This window comes from Scomber japonicus, chromosome 10, assembly GCF_027409825.1.
Source record: "Scomber japonicus isolate fScoJap1 chromosome 10, fScoJap1.pri, whole genome shotgun sequence".
In the NCBI taxonomy this organism is placed as follows: Eukaryota; Metazoa; Chordata; class Actinopteri; order Scombriformes; family Scombridae; genus Scomber; species Scomber japonicus.
The window spans coordinates 7,574,745-7,597,736 of NC_070587.1; the positions used below are offsets into that span (position 1 = coordinate 7,574,745).

General features: G+C 41.0%; 2 protein-coding genes across 2 annotated transcripts; one reads left to right on the forward strand and one right to left on the reverse strand.

Annotated features, from left to right (window-relative positions):
• Positions 1 to 921: 921 nt before the first annotated feature.
• LOC128366263 (uncharacterized) lies at positions 922 to 12,445 on the reverse strand. The gene is made up of 10 exons (XM_053326948.1): positions 12,312 to 12,445; positions 11,493 to 11,825; positions 10,572 to 10,898; positions 8,396 to 8,593; positions 7,378 to 7,470; positions 4,965 to 5,264; positions 4,519 to 4,664; positions 1,842 to 2,097; positions 1,324 to 1,590; positions 922 to 977 (listed from the first exon to the last, which is right to left on the reverse strand). Exons 1-10 carry the CDS (start codon positions 12,397 to 12,399, stop codon positions 922 to 924), a joined length of 2,064 nt encoding a protein of 687 aa, XP_053182923.1. The 5' UTR covers positions 12,400 to 12,445.
• A 1,490-nt stretch (positions 12,446 to 13,935) lies between these two features.
• LOC128366264 (carcinoembryonic antigen-related cell adhesion molecule 5-like) lies at positions 13,936 to 22,992 on the forward strand. The gene is made up of 9 exons (XM_053326949.1): positions 13,936 to 14,057; positions 16,465 to 16,797; positions 17,397 to 17,672; positions 18,551 to 18,817; positions 19,922 to 20,197; positions 20,444 to 20,710; positions 21,173 to 21,442; positions 21,584 to 21,838; positions 22,949 to 22,992. The coding sequence occupies exons 1-9, from the start codon at positions 14,012 to 14,014 to the stop codon at positions 22,990 to 22,992; spliced, it is 2,034 nt and encodes a 677-aa protein (XP_053182924.1). The 5' UTR covers positions 13,936 to 14,011.

The following is a 22,992-nucleotide window of genomic DNA, read 5'->3' on the forward strand; positions in this document are numbered from 1 at the left end:
TTCTCATCCCGGCCGCTTCACACTCGGCTGCGAACCGATCCAGTGAGAGTTGGAGGTCACGGTCTGATGAAGCCAACAGGACCACATCATCCGTAAAAAGCAGTGACCCAATCCTGAGGTCACCAAACCGGACCCCCTCCACACCCTGGCTGCGCCTAGAAATCCTGTCCATAAAAATTATGAACAGGATCGGTGACAAAGGGCAGCCCTGGCGGAGTCCAATCCTCACTGGAAACAAGTCCAACTTATTGCTGGCAATGCGGACCAAGCTCTGACACCGGTCATACAGGGAACGGACGGCCCTTATCAGGGGGTCCGATACCCCGTACTCCCGGAGAACCCCCCACAGGATACCCCGAGGGACACGGTCGAATGCCTTCTCCAAGTCCGCAAAACACATGTGGACTGGTTGGGCAAACTCCCATGCACCCTCAAGGATCCTGCAGAGGGTGTAGAGCTGGTCCACTGTTCCACGGCCTGGACGAAAACCACACTGCTCCTCCTGAATCCGAGGTTCGACTATCCGACGGACCCTCCTCTCCAGCACCCCAGAATAGACCTTACCAGGGAGGCTGAGGAGTGTGATTCCCTTGTAATTGGAACACACCCTCCGTTCCCCCTTCTTAAAAAGGCTGCCAATCCAGAGGCACTGCCCCCGATGTCCACGCGATGCTGCAGAGTCGTGTCAACCATGACAGCCCCACAGCATCCAGGGCCTTGAGGAACTCGGGGCGGATCTCATCCACCCCCGGGGCCCTCCCAACGAGGAGCTTCTTAACCACCTCGGCGACCTCCACCCCAGAGGTAGGAGAGCCCACACCCAAGTCCCCCGGCCCTGCTTCCTTACCGGAAGGCGTGTCGGTGGGATTGAGGAGGTCTTGAAGTATTCCTTCCACCGATCCACAAAGTCCCGAGACGAGGTCAGCAGCGCACCGTCCCCACCATACGCAGTGTTGACGGCACACTGATTCCCCCTCCTGAGACGCCAGATGGTGGTCCAGAATCTCTTCGAAGCCGTCTGGAAGTCTTTTTCCATGGCCTCACCGAACTCCTCCCATGTCCGGATTTTTGCCTCAGCTGGTCTGGTCTTCGCCTGGCCCCTCCCCCCGGACCTGTTTGCCATGGGAGACTCTACCAGGGGCATAAAGCCCCCGACAACTGAGCTCCTGGGGTCATTGGGACACGCAAACCCCTCCACCACGATAAGGTAGTAGCTCAGGGAGGGGCAGATAAATATATATTGTTGGTATTTTGATACAATGTTAACAGCAGGTGTTACAGACATAATAAACAAATGTACACATACTTTTTACTCAAACTTACCCAGTACAGTTATAGTTGAAGGCTGAGATATTTGATATCTCAGAGTTTTGCTGTTTAAAGCCTGACAGCTGTAGTTCCCACTCTGACTCCCCTGAATATTCATCAGTGTGAGTTCTGGTCCAGTATCAGACAGCAGGTCTCCATTCAGAAACCACTGAAACTGAGCAGAAGGTCTGGAGACAGCTGAACAGGACAGTCTGATGGTTGACCCTTCCACATAGTGGTCTTCAGATGGAGGTAACTTCAAAATAATATTCTCTGGGCCAACTGGGAGGTATATATAGGGGGGAAATCAATCATTAGCAAAAAGTAAAGTTAGTGTCAGCGTAGCTCAGTCTCAGGCTTTTAATAGCTTCATATGTCAGTCAACAAAGCGCAGGTGATGAAATGTCATTAATGCCCGTACCTAACTGATTCATATACAATAATATGAATCAAGCTGTGTCTTTGAAGCTTTGTTGCACTAGCATATAATTAATTAAAGGATAATAAGTTGTACATGCAGGTAAATAACTCACAGTTGATGGCAATTTCTACTGGATCGCTGGTGCCATCACTGACAGGATTGGACACATGACACCTGAATGGTCCCTGATCATAGCGAGTCACACTGATGATAGTGAGAGTACGGCCTCCATCAGTGAGCTGAACTCTCTCACTGGCTGTAACCTCAGAGCTGCCGTTCATCCAGAGGAAAGAAGGAGAGGATCCAGAAGAAGAGCAGGACAGACGGACAGAGCTGAACTCCACCAAGTCTGAGCTGCTGGCAGTTATCTTTACATTGGAGACACGCACTGTGGGTAAAAAACACTTTGGTTTTGGTTGATAAATGCCACTGTACAGGAAAGGGAGCGTAGCTCAGTAGAATGCAGCAATGCAGAAACAGGGAACAAATCAAATGTTTAAAAAAAAGATGAATATAAATTGTCAAGGCTCATTTATAGCTTCTGGAGCTACTGAAAACTTTAGTGAATCATTTAGCTTAGCTTAACATTCAGTTATATGTAGCCGGGTGAACAGGGGTTACAGTGTTTTCAGTGTATCTGCTGGGATTTTAGAATACACTGTTACTTTAAGACCAGCAAATCTCGCGAGACCACGGCAAATCTCGTAAGACATAAGTTAGCTGTGGTGCCGTGAGAGTAGCAACTGCTAAGATTGGTGAAGTGTGAGTGTACATGCCATCTCCACCGCGTGGATAGCGGAGCTGAACTACGAGTCAGCGTAAGTGACGATATATGGGTGATAAAAATGTTAAAAATGTTTATTTCACTGTAACTGTTAATTTTGTATGTTGGTGCAAATTGCAGAGGGGAGATAGGGAGGTGTGTCCGAGTAGGGTCCATGTGTGAGTCGAGGCGCGCAGGCTACACACAGGGTTTCAAGTGAGTTCATGATTTTCGGTTAAAAATGTATTAAGTTATTTTAAAATCATTGGTAAAAACATATTTTGCTTATGAGTTTATATTTTTCACTTAATTGATGTTGGTTACTGTAAGATAATTGTATGAGTTATGTGGCTTGGTAAATGTATTTATTTGTTTTATTTTCATTTTTTTTATCTAGGAAAGCAGCCACTACTGTTGTCTGTGTATACTGACAGTGAAGTTCATTAACTGTTAACTTAGCAGAGAGGGAAAACAGTGTTGTAATTCTGTTTGTATTTTGGTTGTGGTTATTATAACCCTCAAAATTATAAAATTAACGCTGCCTTCATCTGAACCCAGTCGGGGAATAAAAGAACCCACTAAAAAGTAATATCTCTCTGTGTCTGGTCCTATCTTTGTATGACCCGGCCACATTAATTGGTGTCAGAAGTGGGATCCCCTGTTTAATTTTGAGGTCTTAGTTGCATAGGGAAATTACATAGAATATTCAGACAACAGTAGTGGTGAAGACTGGTCCTGGCCTGGTACCGGAGAGTGTGATGACCAGCGTGTGGTGCCCCTGACGTGGCTGTGCGTGGCACGTGGCTGGTGTTCCGGGACGAGAGGGATATCTGCATCATCGTCGTGGACTGCTAGAGGAGCTGATCATCTGGTGTCCCTGTCTTTGAGACTATCGGACTGAGAGGCGCTGAAACTACTACTGACTGTGTTATTTCGCTGCAATAAAGAAACTGTAAGAGACTTTTCAGAATGTCAGAAGACGAGGAGGGGGCAGTTGCCCCTAGAGCAGCAACCAGCGATGAAGAGGACGACGCATCTGTTTCGTTGTCTGGGGATGAAGGTAACCCCCTGGCACAGCTGCAGTCACAGATGCTGGAACTGAGTAGGAAACATGATGCTGTACTGTCAAGTATCGCTAATCTGGGCGATGTGCAGACAAGGTCTATTGTTTACGTCCCAAGAGAAAAACACATTGTGCCTTTTAATGGTGAACCAGGGAAGGATGTTAACACAGTAGATGAGTTTATAGAGGAGGTGGAGCGCGCAATGAGAGCAAGGGGCCTACATAGCGAGGAACAAGTAGATTTTATTCTCTCGCTGCTAAAGGGTTCAGCCCTAGAGGAGGTCAAACTGTGCATGAGGGGACAGGTGAAGCAACCCAGTGATCTGTTTTCATGTTTGAGGGGAGCCTTTAGAGAGAAACGCAGTACTCCACAACTGTTACATGCTTTCTATGCCCGTAGGCAGTTAGATGGGGAAGACCTACGAGAATATTCCCATGCGCTCTCGCAGCTGCTTAATTCTGCTCTCCAACAGTCCCCTAATGCTGTAACTGACACACAACAAGCACTTAGAGACCAGTTCATCGAAGGTGTGCGCGACTCAGCCCTTCGACGCGAGTTGCGAAGGCTCATTAGAGAGAAGCCTGATTCTAGTCTATTTGATGTACGTGAGGAGGCAATCATGTGGGCTCTTGAAGACCGCCCCCGGAGCTCAAATGTGGCGAGAAGTAGAAATCTAGTAGGTGGTATTCCAGATGAGGTTTCAGGAAAGGCGAACTTGCCCAGTGACTCACCAACTGACTTGACAGTGACTCTGCAGGAAGTAGTTAAGATAATTGCTCAGCAGGGTAAAGCTATTGGTGAGCTAACCAATGCAGTCCGTGAGCTCACTACACAGAACATCAGCTCAGTAGGTGGTAGTAAGGTTAGTAGACCTAAAGTCCAGCCCAAGTATACTAGTGACGGTCAGCCAATCTGTTTGCGGTGTGAAGGGGTGGGGCACATTGCCAGACATTGCACCACACCACGTAAACCAGGGGGCCAGTCTTCTGCGACACCTTGTCCTGCAATACAGGGAAACGGGAGCCCTCCATTGCTATGAGCCGGGCAATGCGAGGCAAGTCAGAGGGCTCGACAAGCACTCTAACCAAAGAGCGTTTCCTGGAAAATGCTGTAGGGGAGTGCCCAGAGGTAGACATCCAGATAGATGGTATTCCTCTTAGATGCTTGTTGGACACTGGAAGTAATGTTAGCACCCTGACAGAAAGTTTCTTCAGAGACCACCTCCATGGAGAGGAGGAAGACATGCACTGCACTGCTAAATGGCTTAAATTAACAGCTGCAAACAAGTTACCACTACCATACTTAGGCTATGTTGAGCTTAACATACAGGTAATGGGGCTTACCATCCCAGAGTGTGGTTTCCTCATAACCAAAGATGATGACACAAATGAGCCAGACTCTTCTCTACCAGGCATCATTGGAATGAACATCGTTAAACGGTGCAGACAGTTAGTGCTCTCAGAGTTTGACACAGCTCTAAGGGGTGAGCTGGACTCTGTGTGGAGAGAGGCCTTCAACCGAGTGCAAGAGGCCGAACTCGTAGAGAAGATGTCCACAGCTCGTGTAGCAGGCAAACACAAAATGCATGTACCTGCTTCATCTGTTGCCACGGTATATGCAAGGGGCCGTAAAACACAGTCTGAGGGTGATGCCACTATGTTGCTTGAGCCAGGGAACACTCCACTGCCCAGTGGGTTGATGATTGTTCCTACAGTGATATCATCTAACAGTCACATTTTTCCAGTTCAAGTAATAAACTTTTCGCGGGAAGATGTCTGGCTATCCCCTAAGACTAGACTTGGTATTCTTAGTCAGTGTCAGTGTGTTGAGGGTGACCCCTGTGAAGTAAAGTTTCAGCGCATCTCCGCAAATCATGAGGAGGTGATAATTAATCGGAAAGATGGTCAGGGATCTGACAATGACATACAGACCTTACTTGACCGCTTACACCTAGGAGGTACACCAGAACAGCAGGCAGAGCTACGAGCAATTCTGATGAAGTACGCAGATGTGTTTGCAGTTAATGATGAGGATCTGGGATATACAGATCGAGTGAAACATGAAATCCCAGTGGTGGATGAAACACCAGTTTCCCAACCTTACCGGCGTATACCGCCTAATCAGTACAAAGAGGTCAAAAAGCATATTTCTGAGCTGCTGAAGAAGGGAGTGATTCAGGAGAGTTCAAGCTCCTATGCTTCACCAATTGTTTTAGTGCGCAAGCCGGATGGAAGTCTAAGACTGTGTGTAGATTACAGGAGGCTGAACTCAAAAACAAGGCGTGATGCGTTTCCCCTCCCGCGCATCGAAGAGAGTCTAGACGCCCTGAGCGGCGCTGAATTCTTCTCAACCATTGATCTCGCAAGCGGATACCACCAGGTTGCGGTACATGAGAAAGATAGGGATAAAACTGCGTTTACAACACCATTCGGCCTATATGAGTATCTACGGATGCCCTTCGGGCTGTGTAACGCACCCGCAACATTTCAACGCCTGATGCAGGCTACAATGAGTGATTTAGCCTTCCAGATTGTGTTGATTTATTTGGATGACTTGCTTGTGTTTTCACCAACATTCCAAGATCATCTGTTGAGACTTGAGACCGTCCTGAAGAGGTTGAGGGAGACAGGGCTGAAAGTCAAAGTGGAGAAGTGCCATTTTCTCCAGCCCGAGGTCAGGTTCCTTGGTCACCAGGTCTCAGCCCAAGGCATAGGCACAGATCCGGAAAAGATAAGTGCAGTAAAGCTGTGGCCCGTCCCAAGCACTGTAAAAGAGCTTAGGTCATTCCTGGGCTTTTGCAGTTATTATAGGAGGTTCATTGAGGGTTTTTCTCAAATCGCAGGGCCTCTTCATGATGTTGTTACTGCCTGTGTCAAAGAGAGTAGCCAGGCCAGGGCTAATCAGTTGTTCAGGTCAGCTTGGACACCACAGTGTCTACAAGCTTTCGAGCACTTGAAGGAAAAGCTGACTAGCGCACCCACACTAGGCTATGCAGACTTCACTCTACCTTTTATACTAGAGACAGATGCTAGCATTCTGGGTCTAGGGGCAGTTCTGTACCAGGAGCAAGGGGGAAGGAAGACAGTCATAGCCTATGCCAGTAGGAGGCTCAGAGGGGCGGAAAAGAATGATCAAAATTACAGCAGCATGAAGCTGGAGCTCCTTGCATTAAAGTGGGCGGTCACAGAGAAGTTCAGGAGTTATCTCTTGGGGTCAAAATTCACCATCATCACAGATAATAACCCCCTGTGCCACCTCCACACTGCCAATTTAGGAGCAATTCAGCAGCGATGGGTTGCTCAGCTGGCTGTATTTGACTTTGATGTGAAGTATCGCCCTGGCCGGTGTAATACTGCTGCTGATGCTCTCTCCCGGCGACCAGCAGCTGGTGAGCCAGAACCTGACAGCGAAGATGCAGAGTATGATGGATGTGTAGCCATTTGTAACACACTCAGGCAAGGTACTGCTCTAGACCTAGATCTAGTAACAGCCGGGGTTGAGTGTTATAGGCTCAGACAGCTACAAGCATCTGAGGCAAGTGAGACGGTGGCTAGTGAGGCAGTTCAGGACAACACTCCCACGCTGCCTGGATATTCAAAAACAGAACTCCATAACTTTCAAGCGTTAGACCCAACGCTTAGAGTAGTGAGAGAGTTCTGGGATAAACAGAGGAAACCGACCTACCAGGAGAAGATAGGTCTGTCTAAGCCAGTACGCTTTTTGTTGAAGCAGTGGTCGCGACTAAGAGAAAAAGATGGACTTGTGTATCGCGTGATCGAGGATGCTCATATTGGAACCTGTCACCAGCTGCTACTTCCAACCTGCCTCAAGGAAAAGGTGCTCAAAAGCGTGCACGATCAGATGGGACACCAGGGCATAGAGCGGACACTGGGTCTGCTGAGACAGAGATGTTTCTGGGTGGGTATGCATGGGGATGTTGAGCAATGGGTGAAGAGATGCCAGAGATGTGTGTTGACAAAAATGCCACAGCCTAAGATTCAGGCACCTCAGGTTCCATTCTTGGCTACTCGCCCACTTGAGGTGGTTGCTGTGGATTACACTACACTTGAGCGTGCCACCGATGGTCGTGAAAATGTACTTGTGATGACAGATGTGTTCACTAAGTTCAGTCAAGCCTTTGCCACACGAGATCAGAAAGCAGATACCACTGCTAAAGTCATCCTGAAAGAGTGGTTTCTGAAATATGGGGTACCAGAACGCCTGCATTCTGATCAGGGAAGAAACTTTGAGAGTGCAGTAATCGCTGAGCTATGCAGGTTGTATGGGGTGAAGAAAACCCGAACAACACCACACCACCCCCAAGGGAACCCCCAGTGTGAACGGTTCAATAGAACCCTGCATGACCTTTTACGTACACTTCCCCCTGAAAAGAAGCGCCGCTGGCCGGAACACCTGTCAGAACTAGTGTATGCATATAATGTCACGCCACACTCAACCACAGGCTATTCGCCCTACTACTTGCTGTTTGGAGTTCACCCTCATCTTCCAATCGATGCGCTGCTGGGCCAGGAGCAGAAGAGGGGTGAGGAACCAGACTGGTTAGCTGTACACCAGGAGCGTCTCCAAGATGCACATGCCAGAGCAAGGGAGTGTGCTGAGCGAAAGGCTGCGGAAAGGACAGCCCAACAGCAGGAGCGAACGTATTGTCCGCCTGTCGAGTTGGGAGAGTTGGTGTATCTCCGCCATCGGCCACCGGGAAGAAATAAGATCCAGGATGCCTGGTCGGCTACTGTGTACAAGGTTGTTGATATCCAAGGGACCACATACACAGTGGAGCCACTAGAGGGCGGGCCAGTGAAGAGGGTCCATAGGTCCAACCTGCGGCCATGTGTGGGGCCTGTGCCAGTGCCAGTGCCAGTGCCGAGACGACGTCATCAGGCAACCGCTCCTTTGGATGAACTTGTCTCAAGTCTGGAGCCAGAGATGGAGTTCGTGGAGCCTGAGTTTGTTTTGGAGGAGAAAGTGAGGTATCCAGCAGCTGAGCATGCGGCAACTCAGGAACCTGAGAATTTGGATCTGAAGATTGTTGAGACAGAAGGCCATCCGGATGATGAAGCTGAGGATATGGTGGAGAATGAGGATGAACTGGAGCAGGAGTTGAGTAACATGCATGAGGAGGACCTGGAGGTTGAACCAGTGCCCTGTTCTCATCCCACAACAGAGAGTATCTCCACACCTGCTAAGGAGCCAGAGGAGAGGCCTGTGCCTGCTCCAAGAAGGAGAAAGGAGGGAAATGTCAGGATTGACACGCCTATTCCCCCTCCACGCAGGAGTCAGAGAACAACTGCTGGGAGAAACAGGAACCCATTTAACCTGCCCATGTCAGCATGCAACGCAGTGTCTCTTAGCCCAGATTTACTTTCTCAAGTGTTAGCAGGCATGGTTCTGTATTCATCACAATTTAAAGGGACCATAGATGCATAAGAAGTCACCGAGGACGTTGACTTGTAGCAGGGGAGAATGTAGCCGGGTGAACAGGGGTTACAGTGTTTTCAGTGTATCTGCTGGGATTTTAGAATACACTGTTACTTTAAGACCAGCAAATCTCGCGAGACCACGGCAAATCTCGTAAGACATAAGTTAGCTGTGGTGCCGTGAGAGTAGCAACTGCTAAGATTGGTGAAGTGTGAGTGTACATGCCATCTCCACCGCGTGGATAGCGGAGCTGAACTACGAGTCAGCGTAAGTGACGATATATGGGTGATAAAAATGTTAAAAATGTTTATTTCACTGTAACTGTTAATTTTGTATGTTGGTGCAAATTGCAGAGGGGAGATAGGGAGGTGTGTCCGAGTAGGGTCCATGTGTGAGTCGAGGCGCGCAGGCTACACACAGGGTTTCAAGTGAGTTCATGATTTTCGGTTAAAAATGTATTAAGTTATTTTAAAATCATTGGTAAAAACATATTTTGCTTATGAGTTTATATTTTTCACTTAATTGATGTTGGTTACTGTAAGATAATTGTATGAGTTATGTGGCTTGGTAAATGTATTTATTTGTTTTATTTTCATTTTTTTTATCTAGGAAAGCAGCCACTACTGTTGTCTGTGTATACTGACAGTGAAGTTCATTAACTGTTAACTTAGCAGAGAGGGAAAACAGTGTTGTAATTCTGTTTGTATTTTGGTTGTGGTTATTATAACCCTCAAAATTATAAAATTAACGCTGCCTTCATCTGAACCCAGTCGGGGAATAAAAGAACCCACTAAAAAGTAATATCTCTCTGTGTCTGGTCCTATCTTTGTATGACCCGGCCACATATAATTTGACAATTATTATACACTAGACATACACAAATGGTGCTCAACACAGAATTGAAAACTCAGCGAAAAAGTGTTCATTTCTGAATGGTGTCAGTGCCATAATAGAAACAACTGTATCTACTAAAAGATTGTGTTTCCCCTCTTCTACTACTTGTTAAACATTTAAACACAACAACCACATGATCAGACATTATGAATCTAGTGCAAGTAATAAATACTCTCCAGTCCAGTATCAGAGCTGTTGAACTGAGACTTTTCTTCTTAAGATTAAAAGGTAAAATCTTAAAGTCACCTTCTGGGTCAATTAACCTTGTTGCAGTGGGCGCCCTAGTTCCAGTTTATAACCTAGAAGACATCAAATCTCTCTACTGAAAGCCTGAGGTAGGAGGAGCGGAGGAATCTAGTGCACCTAATGTTGTATGGTGGCCTACTGATTCAAAAAGTAAAATTAGTCACACTAAACAATGTGGTATTATTATGATTGTATATATTTTTGATATTTATGCTTGGTATTTATATCTCCATATAGAAGGTGTGCATCACATCTAACCAATAGCATGGTTACACGCCTTTTTCAGCTCATCATATTGCAGCTTTCTTTTTAAATATGTTTTCATTCACCCTCTCTGCTTTAGAGCTTTCTTGATGCTGATCCAGTCTCTCCGGACTGAAATGTCATTAGTGTTCATTGTATTGTATGTGTTATTGGCACTCATATAAATCTGGCTAACATTTGCATGGATACGATGTTACATAAAATACTGAGTAAATTAGTAACTCACAGTGGATGGAAAGATTTACTGGATCACTGGTGTCAATACTGACAGCATTGGACACTCTGCAGCTGTATGGTCCCTGATCATAGCGGATCACACTGATGATAGTGAGAGTACGGCCTCCATCAGTGAGCTGAACTCTCTCACTGGCTGTAACCTCAGAGCTGCCGTTCATCCAGAGGAAAGAAGGAGAGGATCCAGAAGAAGAGCAGGACAGACTGACAGAGCTGAACTCCACCAAGTCTGTGCTGTTGGCAGTTATCTTTACGTTGGAGACACGCTCTGTGGGTGAAAAACAAAATGCTACAGTAAACACCTCATAGAGAAAGTCAGTTTAACTTTCTGTTGACATTGTGTCACTAAGTCACTGATTCAACTCTGTGGTAGTTTCTTAGGCTGTTCATTATGATGATGGCTCATTAGAAACTTTTAATATAATTCAGCACCGCAACATTTGGCCTTAAAACAAATAAATTACTGTAGAGTTGAATAAACTCGACGCTGACACAGTCTCAACAAAAGATAAAATTCATTAGCACATAATGAAAGACTTTATTAAATGACAGTTGTATTAGATTGCATTCAACTACATGAATGTATAAATAAAGTTCAGTCTTGTATATCAGGCATGTCAGAAAAACTAACAATACTGCATATGTACAAATATCACTACGAAATTCAGGAATGAAGCAAATATTCTCCTAATTTCACTGCAGTGGAAAACTGTCCCTAAAATTTCACAGATAACATTAATCATGTAATGTAATCATATGATGTCAATTATGTTACATTATTGCTCTTAAAGTTAATTTCTTTTGTGATTCATGTTGTACATCCAACATTTAAAACTACTGTTCATGTGACACATCTGCTCACCAAGTATCTTCAGTTCAGTGGATCCCAGAAACTGTTCTCCTTCTGCTGATATAATAGTAACTCTGTACTCTCCTGTGTCATTAAGAGTCAGATCCATGAGCTTCAGAGATCCATTAGATCTGTTGAAGATCATCCTGCCTTCATATTCTGGTCCAGAATTGTTGACCAAAGATGTAGAGGTTATTATAGGTCTTAAAATAGTTTCAGAAGCAAAAGTCCAGGCCACTGCCACAAATGGTGTTTCTGATGGAGTCACTGTTGTGGTGAACATCACTTCTCCTCCAACAGTTGCATTCAGTTTATCTGGCAACACACCACTTCCTTTGGTTAAACCTGGAGGAGACAGTTACATGTTAGAGAAGGACTGAGATCAGTGCACTGCAGAATGAGACACTGGGACAATTTATTTTATCATCATAAATGTATCTGTCTTAAAGTCTCCCATACAGTCAAATCATGTTTTTTTTGGTTGTATAAGGCTCATTAATCTTTTTAAGTAAGTAAATGTCATATAATCGTTTGGTATAAATGTCGATTTTCTGAAAACAGAAACAAGCCAATTAGCCTCATTATGTTTAGGTGATTGTCCGAAACTGACATGTTTCTCGAACTGTTTATACTGTGGTATTTGTGCCATTTGATAGAAGTGTTAGACCAAGGGCAGAACAAGGCAATTAAATATTAACAAACTGACCTACTGTACTGTAAAAATTCCTCAGACAAAAAGTGAAGGCTAATAAAACTTTTCCAAAAATGACAACATGTATTTTAACCAGCAAGAGAGAAAAACTATACAACTCATATATTCAAGATGCTTACCTGTAAGAGTCACAGAGACAAAACAAAGTAAAGATAATATATCCATTGGTCTTTGTGAGATGTGTACAGCTGAGAAAAGTTCAACCATCAAACTCTGACTGTCTTAACAAATCACACAACTCTTGTCTCAGTGTTGGTGTAGAAAACATACCTGCTACGTATTGTGTTGCCAACTATGTTCATAATGAGATAAACCCACTGAAGACGTCATGACAAAAGTTGTAGAGCATTGCCCTCTAGTGTTTGTGCTGACGGTCTAGAAGTGATAGTTCAGTGTAATTACAAATCATCCATGCTGAGGATAGATCACTATATCACTATAGATACTACACAGAGCACTAACTCTTCCTAATGAAACCCAACAGAAACGCCTCGCAGCCTTTTGTGAACTGTGTGTATTCCTTTCTATATTTTGTTTTCATTTTATCTTGAATAGGGTTTTCATATGTCGGTGCTTCTGGTATCTTTATGTTTGGGATATTTTGGTGACGGATGGTATGGACTAATAGTTTTTAAATGTTTCATCAAGGTAGTTTTCTGTGCCCTCACACATTTTCTGTGACCACAAACATTTCTTTCTCCCCAACATTGTTTCCTGCCCAAATTAAGTTGGCCCAGATAATATTATTTTGTTGGTATTCAAGAATCTGTTCATGAAGTGAACGTTAGGGGCAGTTTATGTACTTAAAATTGACAGTCTAAAGCAGGTGAGTAGATGTGTTAATAACTCTTTAAGTCACTGCATGAGTCAGTATGAATGCTTTTTCTTTTTTTTTTTAAGATTTTTTTTTGGGCTTTTTGCTTTTATTTAGACAGTAACTGGCAAAGAAACACTAACAGGAAATAGGGAGAGAGAAAGTGGAATGACCTGCAGCATAGGTCACTGGTCAGATTTGAACCATGGACGCTGTGATCACGTGGCATGTGCTCTAACCACTCAACCACCAGGGCGCTACAGTAGGAATGCATTTCTGAATTAACTGATGAGACGATGTGGGTCCTTACTACCTTGTGTTTATCCCCATATAAAACAAGGAATCTCTATCTGTCCCTGGCGTATCTCTCGAACTGTTCATTTGCTTGACTTAACCCTTTACCATTATATAGAACTTAATAAGATATCTATATAATCTCTTAAACTATAAACTTCAATATGAAACTTCAAAATAATTGCACAATTATCAGTGCTGTCGACTGGATTGTGCGCAATGTCCACCAGGTGGCAGCAATTAACACTGAAATACTGTAAAATGAAATCATCAAAAACCTGTAAATGGAGATACAATTGTTTATTTTACAATAACATTTTATAAAATGAACCAAACATAACTATTAATTTAAAAGAAAGAATATATTTAAAAAAAACGTTTATTTGTAGAAATTACCTATTACTGTAGTTTAAACACAGAAAAACTGTAATACAAAAAGTAATATAACACAGTTTAAATAACAACATGATATGGTTGAAATAACATTATTTGCACATTTTGAGAGGAATTTATGGAACAATTCATTCCGCCCAGGGCGCAAAACTAGCCAGGACCGCCTCTGATAACACATTACTTCCTTATTAGCCTTCATATACTGAGATCCACATTGTCACACTGAAACCAGCCAAAGGAAAGTTAAGGAGTTTGACACAAAATCTTTCCTCTCACAAATTTGTCTTTTTGGTCATACTTGAAGATACTTCAGATAAAATGGAAACAGCTGTGACTCATTTCATCCTCCTGGCAGTCATCTCAGGTGAGCTCTTATCACTTGATACAGAACATACTAAATGTTTTTCACCAGTTTTTGAAAAATGTGTTCAACCAAAGACATTTTTACACATATTGTCTAAATTTCTGAGATATTATCCTTAGATTTATTATTCAAGTTATTTATGATGAAATGCTCACAGTGTTGATGTTAATATTATTATTATTATTATTATTATTATTATTATTATTATTATTATTATTATTATCATTATTAAGGTTTTACATTGTCTGATTACATCTACAGTACTTTACGGACAGGCGTGTTTAGTTAGGGTGATGATACAAAGAAATGTTTCAGACTTGATCAAATCAGATGCCACGAGTCATGAGAGGGAGAATCTTTCCTTTTTTCCCACAGTGTTTTGCTTACATTGCTCATTGCTTTCATTAGCAAATGCCATTAGAGTGATATATTCTGGACCAACTTAATTTAGGGAGCAGATAACATAAAAAATGATGTTGTTTGAGAAAGAAATGTATTAGGCATCAAGGTCCCAGATACAAATAAATACCTTAATAAAATATTTAAAATCTACAAGTTCATCGCATAGGTAACCAAAATATCCCAAATATAAATATACCAGAAACACCAACATATAAGAAACATACTTAACAATAAAATGAAAACAAAATATACAATAGACCAAAAAACTCACAAAAAGCTGTGAGGTGCTCTGCTAGATTTGCAGTTACACTGAACTATCACTTCTAGACTGCCAGAACAAACAGGGCAATGCCAACTTTTGTCATGACGTCTTCAGTGGGTTTATCTCACTATGAACATACTGTAGTTGGCAACACAATACGTGGCACTGATGGTTTACTACACTGACACTAAGATATGAGCTGTAGAATTTATATGAGAGTTTTAAAGTCTTTTTCCTTTGTTGTCACTTACAGAGAAGTTGCATTAGCCCTCACTTTTTGTCCAAAGAGTTATAAAACTAGCTAAAAGTCACTGTTACTAGGCTACTACACAAATAACTTTATACCTATGTGTACTGGTTACCATTCACTAACTGCATCAGTTTGTTAATATTTAATGGCCTTGTTGTGATCTAATACTTCTACCAAAGGGCACAAACTAAATTGTCCTCATAAAAATGAATGACGAGTGCACTACAGTATAAACTGCTCTGTAAACATATCAGCAGCTTCAGCTATGATTTCTAACAATCACCTAAACATAATGAGGCTGATTGGCTTGTTTCTGTCTTCAGAAAATATTCATACCAAACTACAGAAACGTATCACTGCCATGCCAGAAAAATAAAAAAAACTTAAGTATAACATCATTACGTGAAACTTATGATGTCATAATGTGACAGTCATAGTGGTCTCAGGCAGAGGTGGACTTCCCATGATGTACTCCTATCTTTTCCCTACATGCCATGGCATCACGAAACAGTCTGTTGTTGGTGTGTGGAGAGGGGCATACATCATGCCCTCTATCTTATGTGATTATTTTCCCTCAGCTGTTAGAAGTGAGGATATGTGGTTAAAACATGCTGCGGCCATTTCATCCTACCATGAAGGCTACAGAGAGATATGTCTTTGCTCACCTTAAAAGGAGTCAGACTACAACCTGTGCGCTCTTTAATATGTGCGTTAGTGCTTGTGAACAGTGGTGGCTCCTTCTACGTCAGATAAATGAATGAATGGGTCTGACCCTCCGTATACAACCACATGCATTTTAAAATCCTTCTCAGTGTAAGCATATTTATCACTGTATCATCCACTATGCTCAGTAACAGCAGAATCTCATCACGTCTCAAAGCACAATGAAGAACAAATTAAACGTTACAACGTGAAACCTTTCATGTTTTTTGAGATGTACAAATGCGTTCTTTACTTTGAATTTGTGTGTCACGTTTTCTTTTGTGGAAAAGTTCAGTTAAATTGTTAAACTATATAAAAACTATATAAATATGTACATGCGAATATGAATATGAAAATGTTGTCTTTTTAAAAGTTTAGCTGCTGGACACAAGACATTTCCTACTTCTCTGTAAAGTCCATCTTCAGTGTATGTGTGTTGAATGACAAGTTGTGTTTAGGTTTCCACTTCAAACATTTTTGCATATTGGACCACAGTTAGCTCTAAACTAATTGTGAAATCACAAATCATGTTTGTCAGTACACTTGTTAAACTAAAGATTTTTGGTGGTCACAGAGAAACTTTCTGGTATCAAACTCTGCACATTGGTACCATCATTCTGCACCATGAAGGTCAAACATCCAAAAACAATAAGAAAAACATGATTTGACTGTATTTTACTTATTTGACTTTAAAACAAAGTAGTTTATTATGATGAAGTAAATTGTCCCAGTGTCTCAAATTGCAGTCCACTGATCTCAGTCCTTCTCTAACATGTAACTGTCTCCTCCAGGTTTAACCAAAGGAAGTGGTGTGTTGCCAGATGAACTGACTGCAGCTGTTGGAGGAGAAGTGATGTTCACCACAACAGTGACTCCAACAGAAACACCATTTCATTCAGTTAGCTGGAATTTTGTTTTAAACAGTATAGAAAGACCAATAATAACCTCCTTCGGTTTTTCAAACAGCATTGCACCAGAGTATGAAGGCAGGATCACATTCTACAAATCTACTAGATCTCTGAAGCTCATGGATCTGACTCTTAATGACATTGGACAGTACAGAGTTAGTATTAAACCATATGTAGGACAAACGACATCAGGACTCACTGAACTGAAAATGCTTGGTGAGCAGATGTTTCACATGAACAGTAGTTTTAAACATTGAATGGAGAACAGAAGAAATTAACTTTAAGAGCAATAATGTAACATAATTGACATCATTACATGACATGTTTCATGTTATACAGTATGTGAACATTTTAGGGACAGTTTTCCACTGCAGTGAAATTAGTAGAATATCGGCTTCATGCCGGGCGGAGATATGACTAGCTTAGTGAAAGGTGCACATTTGCACTAGTATTGTTTTTTTTTTCTGACATGCCTGATATAAAACAGGAGCTTATCTATACATGAATGTAGTTGAATGTAATCGAATACAACTGTCATTCAATAAAGTCTTATGTTACATGCTAATTAAATTTGGCTTTTGTTGAGATTGTGTCACAGTCAAGTTTATTCAACTCTACAGTAATTTGGTAGTTTTAAGACCATATGTTGTGGTGCTGAATGATATTAAAAGTTTGTAATGAGCCATCATCATAATATACAGCCTAAGAAACTACCACAGAGTTGAATCAGTGACTTAGTGACACAATGTCAACAGAAAGTTAAACTGACTTTCCCTATGAGGTGTTTACTGTAGTATTTTGTTTTTCACCCACAGAGCCAGTCTCCAATGTAAAGATAACTGCCAACAGCACAGATTTGATTGAGTTCAGCTCTGTCAGTCTGTCCTGCTCTTCTTCTGGATTCTCTCCTTCTTTCCTCTGGCTGAACGGCAGCTCTGAGGTTACAGCCAGTGAGAGAGTTCAGTTCACTAATGGAGGCCGTACTCTCACTATCATCAGTGTGACCCGCTATGACCAGAGACCATTGGTCTGTAGAGTGTCCAATGCTGTCAGTGGTGTCACCAGTAATCCAGTAAATCTTAACATCAACTGTGAGTTTATAACATACTCAGTATTTTATGTAACAGTATCTGCAAGCTTGATTATATTTGTGCCACATCTTACAAGCTGATCACTGTAGACACTGAGTGACTGCATGAGATAATAAAATCCAATATAACAGACCTGCTGCTATTTGTGAGACTTAGAATGTTCACAATGTTTAGTTTCAGTAGTGTTTTTAATATTTTTAATTTTCTATTAAAAGTGTAGGTTAGCGTCTCCTAAAATTGAATCTCTTTCGGGTCGTGGGTAAGAAAAAGCACAGGGATAACTTCTTCAGAGCAATTTGTGTACTTTTAATCTCCGCTCAAGAAAAGACAAGTGGCACTGTGATGGCACCAGCAACAAACTTAATACATGACTTCACTGTGTGACGTCTCACTCCGCCGCATCTAAACTACAGTAAACACAACAAATTACATAGAAAGAATTAGTTCCCAATTTAAATAACAATATAAAGAATATATTTATCAAATCATGAACTATTATTCAAATCATTTCAAATATCCAACCAATACCAAAATCATATCTTAGATATTCTTCAAATGAGTTCTTCACAAAAATAAATCTCATGTTATATTAATGAAATCTGGTGCAACTTACAAATTACAGTACTGTGTATACAAAAACATTATACAGTTAGTATCATAAAATGTGTTTGTTTTTTTTAATCACAGGGATGTTCAGTTTCATTATATTACAGTGTTCAGGGATTTTCTGGTGACTTGGTGTATACTGATGTAGTTGTGCATATTAATAAATTATGAGGTTTCACACGGCGTCAAGCTGTTGGATTCAGTTATTTCTCATGATACTAATATAATGTTTAGTTGATTATAACTTGGTTGTTTCTGCTCCCCACATTCAGATGGCCCAGAAAACACTCGTTTGAAGTTATTTCCATCTCAAGACCACTATGTGCAAGGGTCAACCATCAGCTTGTCTTGCTCAGCTGTCTCCAGACCTTCTGCTCAGTTTCAGTGGTTTCTGAATGGAGGCCTGCTGTCTGGTTCTGGATCAAAGCTCACACTGACGAACATTCAGATGAGTCAGAGTGGGGACTACAGCTGTAGGGCCTTTAACAGCAAAACTCGAAGATATCAAATATCTCTGCCTTCAGCTATAACCGTAGTGGGTAAGTTTGCTATTAATATTGTGTCAGAGTACCAATAATACATATTTCTCCCATGTCTGTCTCAACTGTTACATTATTTATAAACACATAACAAATTTAAAGGTTTTTTGTTCCTTTAATGCAGAGTAGAAACACTAATAACAACTTTACATGCATTCCTGCACTAAGTAATTGTTATTAAAATTGAGATATTCCAAACTTTGCTCTTAAATAGACAATGAGGACATCTCAGAATAAAATATGTTTGAGGTGGTAACAAATGCCATGTTTGTCTAACAAGGTCAAAAACAGGAAAATACTTGCAGCTAGTCAATGTTAGCTACTGGTACACACATTTAAGACACTAAGCTAGTTTTACTTGCCAAGCTAATCACAATCAGTAAATAGTATGCAAATGGCCATTCAAACATTTTCATGGAGAATGTAGGTATGGTCAAAGAGTCAAAATTAACTGTATGGTCCACCAACACTGGTTAAGCATTTAACTTGTGCTAGCACTAAGTATAGTGTTGTACAGAAGACCATGGGAGCAGTTTCTATTAGAATATAATAGTTAAACATTCAGAGTGTGAGGAACAGCTGAACTAGTCCTCTCTGCTGTTTTTACTTTTCAATGTTAAGACATTCAAATCTCAAACAGTCAAGTCTCAGTTCAACAGCTTTGATACTGGACTGGAAAGTATGTATTACTTGCAGTAGATGTATATTGTCTGATCGTACAGTTGTTATGTTTAAATGTTTAACAAGTAGTAGAAGAGAGGAAACACAATATTTAAGTAGATACAGTTGTATCTACTGTGTTGTACACTTTTTCTACATCTTAATGTAAAAGTTACTTGAAGTGTTTTCAGTTCTGTGTTGAGTACAGTTTGTGTATGTCTAGTGTATAATAATTGTCAAACGCTAATTGAACGTTAAGCAAAACTAAATTATTCACTTCTGTTTTAGTTGCCCCAGAAGCTAATATGAACCAAGAAAATCTAGTGAATAATATTCATTGTTATGCCACTGACCTTTGATTCGTTCCCACTTCCTAAATTACTGAGCCGTGCTCCCTTTGCTACATAGTGTCAAGTATAAAACCAAAGTGTTTTTCACCCACAGCACAAGTCTCCAATGTAAGGGTAACTGCCAGCAGCTCAGACTTGGTGGAGTTCAGCTCTGTCCGTCTGTCCTGCTCTTCTTCTGGATCCTCTCTCTCTTTCCTCTGGATGAACGGCAGCTCTGAGGTTACAGCCAGTGAGAGAGTTCAGTTCACTGATGGAGGCCGTACTCTCACTATCATCAATGTGACCCGCTATGATCAGGGACCATTCAGGTGTCATGTGTCCAATCCTGTCAGTGATGACACCAGCGATCCAATAGAAATTACCATCAGCTGTGAGTTACTTACCTGCATGTACAACTTCTTATCCTTTAATGAAAAGCATGCTAGTGCAACAGAGCTTGATTCATATTATTGAATATGAACCAGTTAAGGACTTGATCTGATGACATTTCATCACCTGTATTGCTCTTTGTAGCTGACTGACATATGAAGCTATTAAAAGCCATCAGACTGAGCTGCGCTGACATTAACTCTACTTTATGTCGATATTTGGTTTTTACTTTCCATATTCCGCCCAGTTGGCCCAGAAAACATCATTTTGAAGTTATCTCCATCACAAGAACACCATGTGAAAGGGTCAACTATCAGGCTGTCCTGTTCAGCTGCCTCCAGACCCCCTGTTGATTTTCAGTGGTTTCTGAATGGAGACCTGCTGTCTGATAGTGGACCAGAACTCACACTGATGAATTTTCAGATGAATCAGAGTGGGGACTACACCTGTCAGGCCTTTAACTACAAAATTATGAGATATCAAACATCTCAACCTTCAGCTGTAACTGTACTGGGTAAGTTGCACTGTATTACTTTTGTATGACCAGTGTATAACTCTCCAAGGTTATCTGAATCTCTTTTGATTTAACATTCTTTCATTTCCTGTTTTTTAATGATACAAGTCAGGTGAAAATAAGAAAATGTCACTCCTGTTGATCATTTACATATTTTAACATATAATTTAATGATGCCATGCTTCATTAAGACCCTAAAACCACAATATTGGACTGAACACATAACTATTAATTGCTTGGGTCAATGTTGGAGGATCTCCATTATTCAGTGTAGTGAATGAATGTTAAACTCCCATTACTTTCATAACCAACATCATTACTGATTTAATTTTGAGGATTTGTTCAGGCAAATCAGAAATAACAAGTTTCAACCTCACAGAAGGAAAATTACATGTCACAAGTCTTTTAACTGTCTGATACGTCATGTGATGTGAAATGAAATGACTCTTCTTTCATTAACAGAGAGAGTATCTAATACTTCAATCATACCTTCAACACAGCTGATTGAGGGGAAGTCTGTCAGCCTGACCTGTGATGGTGCTGGCTCCATCTTTACCAGAGAGTGGATGAAGGACGGCTCACCATTGACTCAGACTGACAACATGATACTTTATGATACAAACAGAGTGTTGTCTTTTATCTCTCTGAAGAGAACAGACAGTGGAGAATATGTGTGTAAAATCAGCAACCACGTCAGCAATGATGAAGCTAATTACAGCATGATTGTTAACTGTAAGTAAAACATTGTAAAGTATTTATAGACCTGTAACATGCAGGTTTTCTATTCTTTATTAGTTATTTCTTCCCAATCAATGTACTACATAAAAACACATTATTTATGCTGGTTTAAACTTTCTAAATATTTGTTTTCAGATGGACCAGAAAATATTCAAATCACAGGACCAAGTGAGATAAACGTGAAACAGACCTTAACATTAACCTGCTCTGCTGCGTCTACACCATCTGCCAGTTACACCTGGTTACTGAATGGGACAATTATATTATACAACTCTGCTGTGTTCACTAAAAACATGACTGAACTGTCTGACAGTGGCTTCTACACCTGTCGAGCACTGAATGAAATAACTGGGAGAACACGATTTGCAGGTCATCTATTGATTGTAACAGGTATGTGATTAACATACAGTATTACAGTATTACAGTATACCTCTAATAATTTGACGAGCAGCAGTCTATTTTAGTAATACCAACAAAATAAAATAGAAAATAAATGAATAACCAATGACAAATGAGGAACTCATCATATCCTTAAAAGGTAAAATTAAACTGATTGCCAGTGTTTATTATTATATTATATTATAGAAGAATGTACTATAATTATTAATCATTATCATTCGTGTCCTGAAATTTTGATTGTATTAAACTGATTTTCAGATGTGTGGTGATTGCAGACACAGACAGCAAAGGCGGGGAGCAAATCATAAATAATAATAAAAAATAAAAAAAATCTTCTTATTAGTACCCACTCTGATCCATAACCGACCCAAAACTATACTGCCTCCTTCTACCTATACTTCTCATAATAATCATATGAAGAGATAAGTAGCATGAGTAGCATTCAACAGATTTTATTCCATCAGGTGAATGATTTGTGTTTGATCCTGTGATCTATGTAATCTTGTTATATATCCATTTATATGTGCTAACAATTAGCATTTAAACCCTCTTCAGGCAAGTTTGTGTGTCTAAAATTGCAAATTGAAGTGATACTACTTTTTCTTTTGTTGAGAAGGAGGTCTTTCAGCTGGTGCCATCACTGGAATAACAATGGCCTGTGTGCTGGTTGTTGTAGGAGCGTTGGGTGGAGGGTTTTACATTTATGACAAAAAGTAAGTAAAAAATAGTGATCGAGATAATTAAAAAAGAAGTGAATTCCTTTAAGTGGAAAAATTCAAATTCAAAGTGAACTGAGCATTACCTTCATACTGAATATACAATGGGAAATACAATCTCACCATGAAGCTTAGATTGAGTTGCTGTGTTTACTGTTGAAAAATGTAATTTAAAACCAATAACTCAACTTAACTATGTTTTTTTCAATGTTTAGAACCGACAAAAATGCTGAGCCACAAGTCCCAGGTTGGTATTCATGTGATCTTATTTAATGTTTTCTAAGCTCAGACTACCACAATACTGTAGTAACATAGACAAAATAAAGAATACATTAGAAATGAATATAATCATAATCATATGTAACAAAACTTTATTTTTCCACAGAACGAGACTTTCCTGTGTATGAGAACCAGTCAGACCTATTTTGA

Excerpts from the sequence above, each read along its gene's own strand:
- LOC128366264 (XM_053326949.1), top strand. The coding sequence starts at position 14,012 with ATGGAAACAGCTGTGACTCATTTCATCCTCCTGGCAGTCATCTCAG. Across the intron at positions 14,058-16,464 it reads CCTCCTGGCAGTCATCTCAG|GTTTAACCAAAGGAAGTGGT; the intron begins GTGAGCTCTTAT and ends TGTCTCCTCCAG. Across the intron at positions 17,673-18,550 it reads AGTAAATCTTAACATCAACT|ATGGCCCAGAAAACACTCGT; the intron begins GTGAGTTTATAA and ends CCCCACATTCAG.
- LOC128366263 (XM_053326948.1), bottom strand. The coding sequence starts at position 12,399 with ATGGTTGAACTTTTCTCAGCTGTACACATCTCACAAAGACCAATGGAT. Across the intron at positions 11,826-12,311 it reads TGTCTCTGTGACTCTTACAG|GTTTAACCAAAGGAAGTGGT; the intron begins GTAAGCATCTTG and ends TGTCTCCTCCAG. Across the intron at positions 1,591-1,841 it reads AGTAGAAATTGCCATCAACT|TTGGCCCAGAGAATATTATT; the intron begins GTGAGTTATTTA and ends TATACCTCCCAG.